General features: G+C 36.0%; 1 protein-coding gene across 1 annotated transcript in view; it reads left to right on the top strand.

The window, feature by feature from the left end:
• Positions 1–17203, top strand: part of KIF5B (kinesin family member 5B) — a 50161-nt gene that overhangs the window by 25178 nt on the left and 7780 nt on the right. Inside the window, exons 13-23 of the mRNA XM_047065051.1 lie at positions 2359–2427; positions 4561–4767; positions 7245–7388; positions 11927–12115; positions 12649–12766; positions 13296–13357; positions 13454–13563; positions 14326–14427; positions 15779–15839; positions 15951–16022; positions 16193–16297. Of these exons, the coding sequence (XP_046921007.1) occupies positions 2359–2427; positions 4561–4767; positions 7245–7388; positions 11927–12115; positions 12649–12766; positions 13296–13357; positions 13454–13563; positions 14326–14427; positions 15779–15839; positions 15951–16022; positions 16193–16297 (1239 nt within the window). The remainder of the gene's footprint in view (positions 1–2358; positions 2428–4560; positions 4768–7244; positions 7389–11926; positions 12116–12648; positions 12767–13295; positions 13358–13453; positions 13564–14325; positions 14428–15778; positions 15840–15950; positions 16023–16192; positions 16298–17203) is intronic.

Raw genomic sequence — 17203 nt, 5'->3', positions numbered from 1 at the left:
GTGTGTGTGTGTGTGTGTGTGTGTGTGTGTGTGTGTGTGTACCACATCTTTATGCATTCATCAGTTGGCGAACATTTGGGCTCTTTCCATAATTTGACTATTGTTGATAGTACTGCTGTAAACATGGGGGTGTGGAGGTGTATGTGCTCCTTCGAATCAGCATTTTTCTATCCTTTGGATAAATACTGAGTAGTGCAATTGTTTGGTTGTAGAGTAGTTGTATTTTTACTTTTTTGAAGAACCTCCATACTATTTTCCAGAGTGGCTGCACCAGTTTGCATTCCGACCAACAGTGCAAAAGGGTTCCCCTTTCTCCACATCCTTGCCAACATCTGTTGTTTCCTGAGTTGTTAATTTTAGCCACTCTGACTGTTGAGGTGGTATCTCAGTGTGGTTTGGATTTGTATTTCCCTGATGATCAGTGATGTTGAGCATCTTTTCGTGTGTTTCTTAGCCATCTCCATGTCTGCTTTGGGAAAATGTCTATTCATATCTTCTGCCCATTTCTTCCCTGGATTATTTGTATTTTGAGTGTTGAGTTTGATAAGTTGTTTATAGATTTTAGATATTAACCCTTTATCCAGTGTGTCATTTGCAAATACCTTGCCTTTTAGTTTTGTTGATTATTTCCTTCACTGTGCAGAAGCTTTTTAATCTTCATGACATCCCAATAGTTCATGTTTGCTTTTATTTCCCTTGCCTCCAGAGACATGTCAGGTAAGAAGTTGCTGCGGCCGAGGTCAAAGAGGTTGTTGCCTGTTTTCTCCTGTAGGATTTTGATGGTTTCCTGTCTTACATTTAGGTCTTTCATCCATTTTGAGTTTATTTTTGTGTATTGTGTAAGAAAATGGTCCAGTTTCATTCTTTTGCATTTTGCTCTCCAGTTTTTCCAGCACCATTTGCTGAAGAGATTGTCTTTTTTCCATTGGATGGTCTTTCTTGTTTTGTTGAAGATTAGTTGGCCATATATTTGTGGGCCCATTTCTGGGTTCTCTGTTCCATTGGTCTGTGTGTTTGTTTTTGTGCCAATACCATACTGTCTTGATGACAGCTTTGTAATACAGCTTAAAGTCTGGGATTTTGATGCCTCCAGCTTTGGTTTTCTTTTTCAAGGGTACTTCAGCTATTCGGGGTCTTTTCTGGTTCTATACAAATTTTAGGATTGTTCGTTCTAGCTCTGTGAAGAATGCTGGTGTTATTTTGATGGGGATTGCATTGACTGTGTCTTGCTTTGGGCAGTATTGACATTTTAACAGTATTTGTTCTTCTTTCTGTGAACGTGGAAAATAGTTTTCAGTGTACAGATCTTTTACCTCTATGGTTAGGTTTATTCCTAAGTATTTTACGGTTTTTGGTGCAGTTGTAAATGGGATTGATTTCTTGATAGCTCTTTGCTGCTGCTTCATTATTGGTGTATAGAAATGCACCAGATTTTCTATATATTGGTTTTATATCCTGTGACTTTGCTGAATTTGTGTATCAACTCTAGCAGTTTTTTGGTGGAGTCTTTCAGGTTTTCCATGTAGACTATCATGTCCTCTGTGAAGAGTAAGAGTTCGACTTCTTCCTTGCCAGTTTGGATACCTTTTGTTCTTTTTGGTGTCTTGATTGCTGAGGCTAGGACTTCCAGTACTGTGTTGAACAACACTGCTGAGAGTGGGCACCCCTGTTGTGTTCTTGATCTTAGGGGGAAAGCTCTTAGTTCTTCCCCATCGAGGATGATATTAGCTATGGGCCTTTCATATGTGGCTCTTATGATGTTAAAGTATGTTCCTTCTTTCCCTATTCTTTTGAGAGTTTTTATCAAGATGTTGTATTTTGTCAAATGCTTTTTCTGCATCTATGGAAAGGATCATATGGTTCTTATCCTTGTTTTTATCACATTGATTGATTTGAGAATACTGAACCAGCCCTGCAGCCCGGAAATAAATCCCACTTGATCACGGTGAATAATCTTTTGATGTACAATTGAGTTCAATTTGCTAATATCTTGTTGAGAATTTTTGCATCCATATTCATCAGTGATGCTGGCCCGTAATTCTCCTTTTTAGTGAATGGCCATTACTTTCAATAATAAATTTAAACATGTTTATTATTTTTTAGCATTTAAAGTATTTAATGAATAACTTTTATAAGTTTAAGCTTTTTTAATTGCATGGTAAATGTTATAATTATTAATTGAAAGACATTCCATCTCTTTCAACATTTTTTTAGGAGATTGAAATAAGCAATGTTGGACTTGGAGAAACAGTTTTGAAATACCTTGATTGGGGGAATAGTAACCTTATAATTCGTATTAGAAAATAATTAGAATCAGATTGTGAGCAATTTTGTTAACTTGGTACTTTAAAATTCTAGGATGAAGAAATTAATCAACAGAGCCAGTTGGTAGAGAAACTAAAGACACAAATGTTGGATCAAGAAGAGGTAAGTTGAATACTTTACATACTGCTTTCAGGAGAGCTTTACAATTTGTCGTTATTATTTCAACATAAAAGATGAACCTACAGATCTCAAAATATACTAGAGTCCATTTAAAAATGTTTTGAATGTGACTGCTTCTCTGTGGGTTGTGCTCTCTGTGCTATCATATGGGTTGAAGCAAAGATTGATTTCCTCTTAAAGTATTTGTTTTTAGTATTTTTTTTTTAATGTTTATTTTTGAAAAAGAGAGAGACACTGTGTGAGGGGGGAGGGGCAGAGAGAGAGGGAGACACAGAATCTGAAGCAGGTTCCAGGCTCCAAGCTGTCAGCACAGAGCCCAACGCAGGGCTCGAATTTGTGAACCTTGAGATCATGACCTGAGCTGAAATTGGACACTTAACCAACTGAGCCACCCAGACACCCCTAGGAATTTGTTTTTTGTTTTTTGTTTTTTTTAAGTTAAGAGTTCTAACTGGAGGGGAGAAGATAACAATTTTCAGTATTATTCTTTAACATATTTCTAATGGACTTTTTAACTCTGTCTTCTTCTTTCGTTGCTTAAAATATGGTGCTGTTTTATCTCCTTATTCTCCCCAAAACATTTCTTACTGATTCTTGAGAAAGACTTACTACACTGGACTGGGATAACTTCAGACTCTCCTTCCCTTCATGGAAAGTATTTCCCCAAGGAAATGAAGGAAAGAATATAAAAAAACAGCATGTTTTATTACCATTCACTTAAACACACAGAGTTTAAAGGGATGATTAAACAAGGAAAATGCTGATTTCTGAATTACTTTGACCTGTCTTTAATAATTGCATAATTTGAGGTATGACTTATTGTGGGAATGAGAATATCAGTGAATGAAATCCTTTGGGACTCCTCTCACCATGTCTACCCTCATTGAACCCATTCATTTCTGCCTTCTTTCAAGTTTCTCTTCTCTAGTTTGTCACCTAGTTTGGACCGTCAATTTATCTTACCTGGGAGAGCAGGGGGATAATTGAAAAATGGTACATCATTTAAGGTTTGTTTTGGAAATGTGGGCAAAAACTGTATAGCTTCAATAAGGAAAAGATAGCCACTGTCTACCAACTTAATCCTGGTCACGTCATCTTTGCACTTATTTAAATTATAGCATGTTTTCTCAAAAGGGGCACTAGTAATTTGCATAATTTTTCATTATATTATTCTGTTTTGTATGTTATAGGACATTTAGTACCCCTGGTCCCTACTTCTAAGTGCCATTAGCATTCTGCCCCATTAGAAATACTCCTACACATTTCCAAATACCCCTTCTTTAAAGCCACTGACCCTGGATGATTACAGTGTTCTCCAGACTAGTGTCTTGGTTTCTCTCCAGTTCAAATTTTATTTGTTGATACTAAATTTTCCTGGGACATAATTTAGGTGTCACCCCTGGTTGCCCAAAGAAAATCTGAAATCTTCTAAACATCTACTAATTTCCTTGTTTTTCTGTGCTCACCATTCATGAACCTAATATGCCTGTTCCTTTCTATTACATTCATTTACACATGACTAAGATACCTATTCTAGGGGCATCTGGGTGGCTCAGTGGGTTAAACCTACAATTTCGGCTCAGGTCATGATCTCACGGTTCGTGAGTTCAAGCTCCATGTCTGGTTCTGTGCTGACAGCTCAGAGCCTGGAGCCTGCTTCAGTTTGTGTCTCCTTCTCTCTCTGCCCCTCCCTCACTTGCATGCACATGCACGCTTTCAAAAAATAAACATTAAAAAAAAAGTTTTTAAATGCCTGTTCTAGCCTCCTTCTTTGTGAATAACCTACAGAAATACCTACCCTCCTGTTTTAAATACTACCAAGTACTTTTTATGTGTTATGTCCTGTTGCCTCTTTTATGGCTCTTAACATTCTATCTCATGCGTTTATTTATGTACCTGTGTTTCTTCTACTAGATTCCTCAAAGACAGAGTCATTATTTGATTTCCTTGCTGTCTCCCACAGTGTCTAGCACATTGCCTGCACATAGTAGTTAGTAAATCTGTTGAATGAATAAATACTAACAGCTAATTGCATCCATATTTTATTCACTGTATATAGCATTTGATGAAGCAAATAGATTTTTTAAACCTGTATACTTTTACTCTTTCATGTAGCTTCTGGCATCGACCAGAAGAGATCAAGATAATATGCAAGCTGAACTGAATCGCCTTCAAGCAGAAAATGATGCCTCTAAAGAAGAAGTAAAAGAAGTTTTACAAGCCTTAGAGGAGCTTGCTGTCAATTATGATCAGAAGTCTCAGGAAGTCGAAGATAAAACTAAGGAATATGAATTGCTTAGTGATGAACTAAACCAGAAATCGGTAAACTATGATTTTGTTTTCTTAATACTTTATTATTATTTTTTTTAATGCTTGTTATTTTGAGAGTGAGAAAACATGCATGCGTGGGAAGGGTGGGGGAAGAGAGAGTGTGCGAGAGAGAGAGAGAGAGAGAGAGAATAAATCCCAAGTAGGCTCCACACTGTAGCCCGGAGCCCGGCATGGGGGCCAGTCTCAAGAACCATGAGATCATGACCTGAGCAGAAATAAAGAGTCGGATGTTTAACCAGCGGAGTCTCCCAGGCGCCCCTAATACAAGTATTCTTAATTGAAATTATCTCAGTAACTTCTTTCTATGTAAGCCCAAGACTGATGGTATCAATTCTTAAGGAATTCCAGGTCTCAACTTCACTTCCTCCTTTATATGAAGCCTTAGAGGTAAAGAAGAAGGCTGTTTTTTTAGTTCCTGAAAGTCTATTAATGGGTAATTAAAATGCCATTTTAAGACTTGCTGACTATTCCTAATATTCTGATGTTAAAGGGGAAATAAGTTAGCTTCTAGTTGCTAGAATAACTTCTAGTAAAGTTATTAGATGATTGTTCAAACTGTAAATTGAGAAAAAGAAAAATATATAACTTCATATAATTTGGGTTTTGTTCACTGTTAAACTCACAGCCCCTGGAGCAGAGCCCACCTGGCACATCTTCCTTGTGATTCCACAGTAGATAAGAATCTTTGTTTGTCATCATTGCTATAGAACAGGATTTGCCACCCTCCTGGAGTGATGCTGAAGATAATAGATAGCTGTGATAATGACTGCTATACTTCCAGCATCACCGTGGATGAGCTTTCTCATTAAGGATTTATTATTGCTAATGCTAACTTCTTGTCTAGAAACCATATCTAGAGTTGGACTCAGGATCAGCGTTCACTGCTTACTTCCCTGTCCATGTTCATCTATCTAAAGGAAAGCAATCAACACTATTTCTAAAGTTTTCATACCCCTGATAAATTCATTTTCCCTTTCTAATCTCCAAAGTTACAGTTAAGCTGGAAGTTACAATTTCACAGCATGGAAACCAAGGTGCCTTTATAGCTCTTACTGAGTTGCATTATTAGCAAACCTAATTACCATTTGGAAGAGCAGTAGGAATTTCTTACATCTCTATAAGCTGTAAGTTGGTCTTTGGTCACCTATTTCAGTCTTTAAGACATTTGTGTCTGTGTCCCAGTTACGAAGCTGAATCTGTCAGCACTGTATTGGTAATAGGAGTTAGAAACCTTATAGCGTTCTGCATCTTTGTATATGCGTACAATATTCCTGCTCAGTTGTTAGAGAAAATACCTGGTGATTTAAACATTAAAGCTTACTACCTGGGGCTCCTGGGTGGCTCAGTCAGTTGAGCGACCGACTTTGGCTCAGGTCATGGTCTCACGGTTTGTGAGTTCAATCCCCGCGTCAGGCTCTGTGCTGACAGCTCAGAGCCTGGAGCCTGCTTCTGATTCTGTGTGTGTGTCTCTCTCTCTGCCCCTCCCCCCACGCATGCTCTCTCTCTGTCTCAGAAATAAATAAACATTAAAAAAATAAAAAAATAAAGCATACTACCTTATGAGACTTGAAAGATACCTGGTATTTTATATTAAATTGGGTGAGTACACTACTGATATTCAGAAACTTAAGGAAATGACCAGAAGAAACAAAAAACTGAAATGATGGCATCTTTACTCATTTATTTTTAGTGCAACTTACTTTTAGTCAGTATCTGACTTGTGCTATAATGATTAGTTTTAAAGTGGCCAAAATGGTTGGACTTTTCAAAGCTGTGGTGACTTTCTTGTTGATAAACCAGCTATTATTTTAAACTTAAAGTAATTAAATTCAGTAATACTATTTCATCACTATCTCCTAAATAACTTTATATCATGTAGTAGTAGTAATTATCAGGTGGATTCTTTCCAGTGACTGTGTATGTAGAAAGTATATAAAGAAAACCTACAAACCATCTAGAAAATTCAGTTCTAACATTAATTTGCTCAGATGCTGTTTCCAAATATAAGCTATACTGTGGAAGTGAAAGAAAATTCAATCCAATTAATATGGAAATTTCCCATTTCTAGGCAGAAAATATTACCCAGTCTCAAAAATTAGTGAAATGATACAAACTACCTGCTCGTAATGGAGCATAATATGGCTATTTTATGTAGTCTATTAGGTCTGAAATATTTTGTAAGTTTGAACTGAGAGCTGTCCCAGAACTCGGTAGAATAGTTAGTTCAAAAAACTGAAAGTAGAGGGGCACCTGGCTGGCTCAGCTGGTTGAGTGTGTGACTCTTGATCTCATTGTTGTGAGTTTGAGCCTCACGTTGGGTGTAGAGAATACTTAAAATTAAAGTCTTAAAGTCTGAACTAGAAAATAATGCTTTTGTAAGTACCGGGTGAAAACTTGGGATGTGTCAATATTTGAAGTAATATTTCATTTAATAGATTTAACTGTGTCTTTTGTTTGGATTATGTTAGGCAACTTTAGCAAGTATAGATGCTGAACTTCAGAAACTTAAGGAAATGACCAACCACCAGAAAAAACGAGCAGCTGAGATGATGGCATCTTTACTAAAAGACCTTGCAGAAATAGGAATTGCTGTAGGAAATAATGATGTAAAGGTAAGTAATAATAACCAAATATTAAGCATAATTATTTGTACACCACTCATACTTCTGTTTACTACTAACTTTTTACAAATTTCTTTTCATACCCATTATCTCATGCATAACAGCAATGCATAGTAGATGGTAATAGGTGAGAAAAGAATAAGGGGCACTCAGAAAGTATATTCAGTAAGTATTTATTTGGACCCCATGTTTGGTTCTTTACTATGTATGTTTGCATTTAGGAATTATGTTAGTTACAGTACTTGAAAGTATGTCACTGGGACAACAGTGAAGATTAGCTCAGGGAGTAAACTTGTAAATGAATTGGCCTGTGGTTTGTTTTAAATGTTTGAAAAGATAAAAGATGGATATGCTTATTAATTTTTTTAAGTTTTATTATAAAAAATTTTAAACAGTAGAGAGAATAATACTGTGAACCTCAGAGTTATTATCAAAAATTTGCCACACCTGGGGCGCCTGGGTGGCGCAGTCGGTTAAGCGTCCGACTTCAGCCAGGTCACCATCTCACGGTCCGTGAGTTCGAGCCCCGCGTCAGGCTCTGGGCTGATGGCTCAGAGCCTGGAGCCTGTTTCCGATTCTGTGTCTCCCTCTCTCTCTGCCCCTCCCCCGTTCATGCTCTGTCTCTCTCTGTCCCAAAAATAAATAAACGTTGAAAAAAAAAAATTTGCCACACCTATTTTATTTATGCCTTTTTTCTGATAGTCTTTTTTAGGGTACTAACATTGGTTATGTTAGCACTAGGCATGTGGTAAAAAAAAACGTTTAGTGACCTGGTTTTAAAACTTAGACCAGAAAAGCACACTAGGACTCTTAGCTGCAAGCACATGCACATAATATGAAAGATTTGTATGTTGCGCTAGGTATTTGTTTGGATTTTATCTTCTTGATTAAAGCTTAATTTTGTAACAGAACAAACTAGGGTTGATAGTGACAGCCTACTAAGAATAAGAAGCCCAGTTTAACAAGAGCTTGAAATGAGTAAGTTTGCAATGTGGAACACACATTCCTTTTGTCAATTGTTATTCAAATTTGCTGTTTGTTGATGGAGGCAGGGATTCATTCTCCTCATATATTATTGTTTAACATTGTCATGCCATTGAAACAGAGGAAAAATGTTATTGTTAAATACTGGATGACTTGACTTGTTCTCTCTCTTCACTCGCTTGTCTTTTCACTCACTTCATCACTCGCTTCTGTCATTCATTAGGGTGGTCTAATGTGAGATGATAGAGCTGTGGGAATCTTTTGGGATGGAAAAGTAAATTTACTTAATATCACTAAACACTAGAATGGTGTTCAAAATTTGCTTTGTAAATTTGCAGCTTCTTTTTAGAAAAATCTTCCCATTTTGTGTTCAACTAATCTTACATGAAAAGGTGGTAAAGATAGGGAAAATAAGAGTAGAAATTTCGGCTTATGTTCAGTGGTAGAGCCAGTGATAGAATACAGGTTCCCTTACTCCCAGACTGCTTTTTTCACTATACCATTATAGCATTTTGAAAACAAGTCAGCCTTGCATATAGCTGCTTTTTTTTTTTAATGTATGAATTCTCAATATTTTTGTCATTTATATGTAATTCTTTTCCTCTTAACATCACCAGTAAGTACTGCTTGTGTTTTTTACGTTATGGTTCACTCGTGTTGTACAATTTTGTGGATTTTGACAATACATAATTCAGATCCACCATTACAATATAATAATGTAGATTACCTAACAAATCCCTTTTTACCCTATTCATGCCTCAGCCCTGAACCTCTAGCAGCCAGTGATCTTTTCACTATGTGTGCAGTTTTGCTGTTTCCAAAATAACACATAGTTGGAATTAGACAGTAAATGTCCTTTTCAAACTGGCTTATTTTTCTTAGCAATGTGCATTTAAGGTTCTTCCATGTCGTTTCGTGGCGTGATAGCTCATTTCTTATATCACCAAATATTCCATTGTATAGATGTACTAGTTTGTTTATCCATTCATCTATTGAGGGCCATCTTGGTTACTTCCAGTCTTTGGCACTTATACATAAAGCTGCTATAAACTTGTGTACACGTTTTCCTGTGGACATAATTTTTCAATTCAGTTGGTTAATACCCAGGAGCATGATTGCTAGATCATATGTTAAGATAGTGTTAGCTTTGTAAGAGACTCCCAAGGTGGCTACAGCATTTTGTATTCCAACCAGCAGTGAGTGAGAGTTCTTGTTACTTCACACCCTCACAAGTATTGGTGTCACAAGTATTGGTTTTTTGGTTTGAGATGTGTAGTGTTATCTTGTTTTAATTTGCATTTGGGATGTTTTGTTACCTTGAGTTCTTTGTATATTTTGGGTAACAGTCCTTTACCAGATATGTGTTCTGCAAATATTTCTCCAAGTCTGGCTTTATCTTTTCATTCCCTTTAATTTTAATGACGTTCAACTTGAAAATTTTTTCTTTCAGGATTGTGTTTCTGGTATTGTATCTAAAAACTCATCTCCAAACCCAGGGTCATCTAGATTTTCTCCTATGTTCTAGAGGTTTTTTGGTTTTATACTTACATTTAGGTCTATGATCCATTTAGAATTAATTTTTCTGTGAGATAAAAAGGGTCTGTCCAGCTTCATTGTATTACATGTGGCTGGATAGTTTTTCTAGGACTGAATCTTGAAGATCTATCTCCAGGTTACCTGGGTGGCTCGTTCGGTTAAGTGTCTGACTCTTGATTTTGGCTCAGGTCATGATCTTATAGGTCTAGAGATGTGGGCTCTGCACTGAGTGTGGAGCCTGCTTAAGATTATCTCTCTCTCACGCGTGTGTGTGCATTTGTTCTCTTGTGTTCTCACTGTCGCTCTCAAAAAAAAATCTCCATTGAATTGCCTTTGCCCCTTTGTCAGAGATCAATTGACTGTATTTGTGTGTGTCTGTTCCTGGGCTCTCTTCTGTTTTAGTTACCTGTCCTTTTGTCAGTACCCCACCATCTTGATTACTGTAGCTTTAGTAAGTCTTTATGTTAGGTAGTGTCAGTTCTTTGATTTTGTTGTTCTTTAGTGTTGTGTTGGCAATTCAAGGTCTTTTGCCTTTCCCTTTAAACTTTAGAGTCAAATTTGTTGATAGCCATAAAATAACTTGCAGGAATTTTGATGAAGATAATGTTAAATCTATAGATCAAGTTAGGAAGAATGGACATCTTGAGTCTTTCTTTCCATGAATATAGAATATCTAACATTTATTCAGTTCTACATTGATTTCTTTTGTCCTATTGATTTTATACCTATTCTATTACATTTATGCCTAAATAATTCTTTTTTTCTTTTTATTACAATGTCAGTGCCACTGTGTTTTTAATTTCAAGTTCCCTTGTTCGTTGCTGGTATATAGGGAAGTGACTTTGGTATATTAATCGTTTATTCTGCAATGTTACTATGATAGTTTATTTTAGGAGTTTTTTTTTTTTTTTTAAACAATCCTATCTGCAAACAAAGACAGTCTTAATTTCTTCCTTTTCAAGTTCCACTTAATTTTGACACTGAATATTGTACTGGAATTTTGTAATGAAACTTAAGGAATGTATAGTTACCACAGTTCTTTTGGTGAGCTTAAGAGTCATCCTTCCTCTGCCACCTACACATCAGTATTTGTAAAGTTTTAATTTGGACTCACATATGATTAGGAATGAAGAGGAAATCAAAAATAGAAAGAAGCAAGTGTCATCAGTTTTGTTTGTTTTTATGTTGCATTTTTTTTTTCTCTTGCAAGCATGTATTAACATTAAGTTGGGAGGCTCAGTTGGTTAAGTCTCTGACTTTGGCTTAGGTCATGATCTCACAGTCTGTGGGTTTGAGCCCCACGTCAGGCTCCGTGCTGACAGCTCAGAGCCTGGGGCTGCTTTGGATTCTGTGTCTCCCTCTCCCTCTCCGCCCCTCCCCTGGTCACCCTCTGTCTCTGTCTCTTTCTCTCTCTCTCTCAAAAATGAATAAACATTAAAAACATTTTTTAAAAAAACAAAATAAGGAAGGCGAGGCGTCTGGGTGGCTCAGTCAGTTAAGCATCTGTCTTTGGCATAGGTCATGATCTCCCAGTTCGTGGGTTTGAGCCCCGTGTGGAGTTCTGTGCTGACAGCTCGGAGCCTGGAGCCTGTTTCAGATTTTGTGTCTCTTTCTCTTTCTGCCCCTCCCTCCGAGTCTGATTCTCTCTCCCTCCTTCCCTCCCTCCCTCTCTCTCTCTCTCTCTCTCTCTCTCTCTCTCAAAAATAAATAAACGTTAGGGGCGCCTGGGTGGCTCAGTCAGTTGAGCATCCGACTTTGGTTCAGGTCATGATCTCACAGTTCGTGGGTTCAAGCCCCGCATCAGGCTCTGTGCTGACTGCTTTCTTGCTTCAGAGCCTGGAGGCTGCTTTGGATTCTGTGTCTCCTTCTTCCTTTGCCCCTCCCTTGCTCCTGCTCTCACTCTTATCTCTCAAAAATAAATAAATTAAATAAATAAATAAATAAATAAACAAAGCAAGCAAGCATTAAAAAACATTATTGTTTTTAATTTTTCTTTTTTTTTCTGACAGCAGCCTGAGGGAACTGGCATGATAGATGAAGAGTTCACTGTTGCAAGGCTCTACATTAGCAAAATGAAATCAGAAGTAAAAACAATGGTAAAACGCTGCAAACAGTTAGAAAGCACACAAACTGAGAGCAACAAAAAAATGGAAGAAAATGAAAAGGAGTTAGCAGCATGCCAGCTTCGTATCTCTCAAGTATGTATTATTATAGAACAAAGTTTAAGGAAAATGACCTTCTATAGGTTATTTTGGGTAACAATTAAAAGGGTAATGCAAGTAGTTTTTTCCTAGGTTTTCTGCAGTATAGCAACATGAATGAATTTAACTGGGTTATGTTTATTGACATGTATAGAAATTTATTAGAAAGCTGTAACTGATTTGACTATTGAAGAATTCTAGGGTAGACAAAACTGCAAGACCCGTTTTCTGGCTTTGGCAACTGAATGGATGAGGTCCTTCACCAAGATAGGAATTATGTAAGGAGGGAAAGAGAGTAGTATTAGATGGAGATAATAGTAAGAATATTATTTCATATGTCAGCTTTCAGTACCTTAATGTGCAAATGTTATAAGTTAAACAGGTGACCATTTCAATGATTAAATTCTTTATTGTTGCAATATATATTTAGATACATAGATAAAACCTTGCTTTCTGTTAACTTTATCTGTAAAATGTGCGTGTAAGATTTTTTTGCACTTCATTCATATCAGTATGTTTTTTCCCAAAAGCATGAAGCCAAAATCAAATCATTGACTGAATACCTTCAAAATGTGGAGCAGAAGAAAAGACAGCTAGAGGAATCTGTCGATTCCCTCAGTGAAGAACTAGTCCAACTTCGTGCACAAGGTATTAGCTTTCAGTGTTTTATGACTTCTTGTCTATATTCTTCCCTTAGTATAATTGTAGTAAACTTATATTCAAACTGATAGAAAATAGTAGGAATATGGGTAATTTGCAATAGGAAACAAATAATACCTTTTAATGTGGCTTTGACACATATTTTTGCAAAATTGTGTTTGAATGTGGAAGTGGTCAGTCTAGGAATTTCCCACAGTCATGAGGTTGTATATATATGTATAAATCGTAATATAGGGGATGTGGTGGAAAGCTATCTCATTCCCTACCATTCCCTAACCAATCTGTTCCAGGATTAGGCAAAGAAAATAAAAGAAACTGTAACCATAATACTAACACAATGGATATAACTAAGAGTCAAAATGTTCTGAACTTCAAGAGCAAGATTTACTGTATGGCATTTGGATAAAGTCTAGTACTGTTAAGCAACAGATCCCTCATTAAACCTATTTGCTCCTTGGTTTATAGGAAGAACTTTAAGGCTTATTTCTTCTCCTGTTTTCTCTCTCTACCCAAACAGAGAAAGTGCATGAAATGGAAAAGGAGCACTTAAATAAAGTTCAGACTGCAAATGAAGTTAAGGCAAGTTTGATGTAGCATTAGATTCTAATGACTTGAACTCGTTATTCTTATGTTGATTAATCTTACCTTAACATCCTTTTCCCCCAATAATTTTAGCAAGCTGTTGAACAGCAGATCCAGAGCCACAGAGAAACACATCAAAAACAAATTAGTAGTTTGAGAGATGAAGTTGAGGCAAAAGAAAAACTTATTACTGATCTTCAAGAGTAAGTAAACTTTTCTTCCCTCTAAGATATTAGAAGTAACACAGAAAGATGGACTATTTAGCAAGAGGCAATAATAAATTATTGATGGACAGTATGTCCATTTTAGAAACCTGCATTTTTCATTGATACTGTCATTTTGACTTAAAGATTTTTTTTAGCTTATGAGCATAACTTCTAAGTTCCAGATGAAATTTTTAAAAATTAACTTCCTCTTTGAAAATTTCTTAACAGAGAAAAAACTTTATTGGAAATTGTGAGGTTTAGAAGTTTTTAAGTTTTTATTTTATTTTAATTCAAGAAGTTTTTTTTTAATAGTTGTTGTCATCTTAGTTTTTCTAGAAGAGGTTTTCCCTATTTCCATAGCCATATGCATATATAGGCTAGAATTTATAGAAATTGGAGGTCTGCAACCAAATCATGATTTGAGTAAGAACCAGAGGTGACTAACAAAAAATGATAAATTTTGACATGTGGATCTTAATGTTAATACCTAATTGATTTAGGGACAAGGGTTCAGGGAAATGATGAATATAGAATGAGAGTCATGATTTCAAACCAAAATATGAAAAATATTATATGACTGAAAGTAGTAGCCACGTGCTCTTCCTTTCTTTTCTCCCTGCTGTGAGGACAGGATAACAGGTAGTCTTGAGTATTTCAGTGATGAGATTATAGAACTAAAGAATTTGATGAAAACATTTTAATGGTGCCATTCAGAAGACAATGCTGTTGATACTGTGTTATGTTTTTTTCTTTTGTCAGCCAAAACCAGAAAATGATGTTAGAACAGGAACGTCTGAGAGTAGAGCATGAGAAATTGAAAGCTACAGATCAGGAAAAGAGCAGAAAACTACATGAACTTACGTGAGTAAATGTTTTAATTCAAGTTTAAAAATAAAAACTAGAGGGGCGCCTGGGTGGCTCAAGTCGGTTAAGCGGCTAACTTTGGCTCAGGTCATGATCTCACAGTTCATGAGTTCGAGCCCCGCATCGGGTTCTGTGCCAACAGCTCAGAGCCTGGAGCCTGCTTCGGATTCTGTGTCTCCCTCTCTCTCTGCCCCTCCCCTGCTTGCGTGCTCTCTCTCTCAAAAATAAATAAACAGTAAAAAAAATAAGATGAAAACTAGGGGGATATCTGGGTGGCTCAGTTGGTTAAGTGTCTGACTCTGTTTCAGCTCAGGTCATGATCTCATAGTTTGTAAAATCGAACTCCAAGTTAGGCTCTGTGCTGACAGCATGGAGCCTGTTTGGGATCCTCTCTGCCCCTCCCCTGTATGCACGCTGTCTCTCAAAATAAATTTTAAAACTTAAAAATTTTTAAAAAATAAAAACTAAATTAGAGGATTGCAGATATTATTCTTGCTATATCCAATGAATACATTTTTCAGTTTGTATAGGTTAAAGGGTATTTTTCTTAAACCTCTGATTTGGTTTGATTTATACCTTAAAACTTGGCAATAATATACTATATGTTATTGTAGTTTAGCAAAGGCAAGATACTGTATTTTTCACTGATAGTCAAGATTCAGATTTCTGTGCTACCATATTAGTTGAAGATCCATTGTAAAAATATACCTTATATGACATTAAGTCATTTCAGAGATTTCAGGGTCTGCCAAAAAAAATTGAATTTTTGTCACATTTGATTTTGCATAAAAGACGATTATTGTTTCAGCCTTGCCTCTTGAACAGAGGTTTTCACCATTTACTTTTTTCCTAACATACTAAAAATATAGTCTATACTTACTTTTCTAGAATCTGAGCAGGTACAAAACACATGATTATAACTTTTCCTATCTTGAATTTATGAAAGACGATTTGTAAGTGGAACTGCTGTTATTAGGATGGTCACAGATCAGGATCAACTCAGAGTTGGTTTTATAAAAACTAGCGAATCTCAACCATAATTTTGTTTAGAATAATTCTAATATAAAATAAAATGTTTTAGTCTTCAATAATTTATAATCTCTAATTCCCACTTAATAGGAATTATTTTGGATAAATAGCAGTGTGTTCTATGTGGCACTAAAATATCAGAACCACTCCTTATTCTTTGAATTCTGCTGCATTTTATTTCATCTCTTCTGCTATAAGGGGTTTTTTTCCTAATAAACTATAGATTTAGAAGGAAATTATAAGGCATAAAAATTTATTTGAAAATAAAACTATGACTTTATGAAATTCAACTTGAAAATTATGTATATTCTTCTGTTAGAGTCATGCAAGATAGACGAGAACAAGCAAGACAAGACTTGAAAGGTTTGGAAGAGACAGTGGTAAGAAAAACTTGAAAATAAATAAGATAGTGGGATGTTTAATGGGTTTCCCCTGGCTTATGACTAAAGTTAAAGACCAAATTCCAAAAACATTGCTGTTCTTAATTCAAGGCAAAAGAACTTCAGACTTTACACAACCTGCGTAAGCTCTTTGTTCAGGACTTGGCCACCAGAGTTAAAAAGGTAATAAAATAATGCTGAGGTGGGTATTTATATAAGTGGTGTTTACTATGATTATTTATGTTCATAAGTGAAATAATTTTATATTATCAAAACAATTTCTGTGTAGTTAAGGTTAGATTTTTTTTTAATCTTTAATGTTTTTGTAGTATTCATTGACCTTCTTTTCTTAGAGTGCCGAGATTGATTCTGATGACACTGGAGGCAGTGCTGCTCAAAAGCAGAAGATCTCCTTTCTTGAAAATAATCTTGAACAACTCACTAAAGTGCACAAACAGGTAATAGAGAGTGTATTTTATGGTAGCTGCAAATTAAGAAAAAAATTGAGGAGTGTTTATATATTTCAGAGTACTAAGGAATTTTCATACCCTGAGCTGTTCCATTATTTTAATCAAGCAATTATATAAATAAATCACTAGCAGTTTTTAGGGAACTTAATATTTTTAACAACCCTTTTATCAAGAGGCCATTGAAAATGGTTAGTATTATTTCTTTTCTAGGATTTTAAGTCTTGTCAGTTTTTCTCAGTTATTCATGGTAATTAAGAAACATTTTTTTATAAATTTTTTTTAATGTTTATTTTTGAGAGAGAGCATGAATGGGAGAGGGGCAAAGAGAGAGGGAGACACAGAATCCTAGGCAGGCTCCAGGCTCTGAGCTTTCAGCACAGAGCCTGATACGAGGCTCAAATCCATGAACTGCAAAATCATGACCTGAGCCGAAGTCAGATGCTTAACCGAGCCACCCAGGTGCCCCTTAAATTTTTTTTTTGGTGTTTTATTATTTTCTTAGTGCACGAGCAGGGGAGGGGCAAAAAGAAGGAATTCCAAGCAGGCTTTTCACTGTCAGTACAGAGCCTGATGCAGGGCTCAAACTCACAAACTGTGAGATCATGACCTGAGCCAAAATCAGGAGCCGCTTAAGTAAACTGAGCCACCTAGGCACCCCCATGGTAATTTAAAAATCTTCAATAGATAGGTCTTTGTAGTTACAAATACATTTTTTTTGTCTTTTGTCTTTTTACATTTAATGCCCCAGAGTGTGAAATAAATAAAATAATGAGGCAGTTCATTTTTTTTTTTTTTAAATAATGCTTTCACATTACCTAAACTATGTGGGTTTTTATTGTTTTGCTTTCTGTGCCTTGATATGTGACTTAATTATTTTTAAAGTTTCTTAGTGCA

The sequence above is a fragment of the Lynx rufus genome, unplaced genomic scaffold (assembly GCF_022079265.1).
Source record: "Lynx rufus isolate CCGP_SWC_20201006 ecotype Redwood Valley unplaced genomic scaffold, mLynRuf1.p SCAF_7, whole genome shotgun sequence".
In the NCBI taxonomy this organism is placed as follows: domain Eukaryota; kingdom Metazoa; phylum Chordata; class Mammalia; order Carnivora; family Felidae; genus Lynx; species Lynx rufus.
The sequence above is the reverse complement of the archived record's forward strand: the minus strand, read 5'-3'. Positions and strand labels throughout refer to the sequence as shown.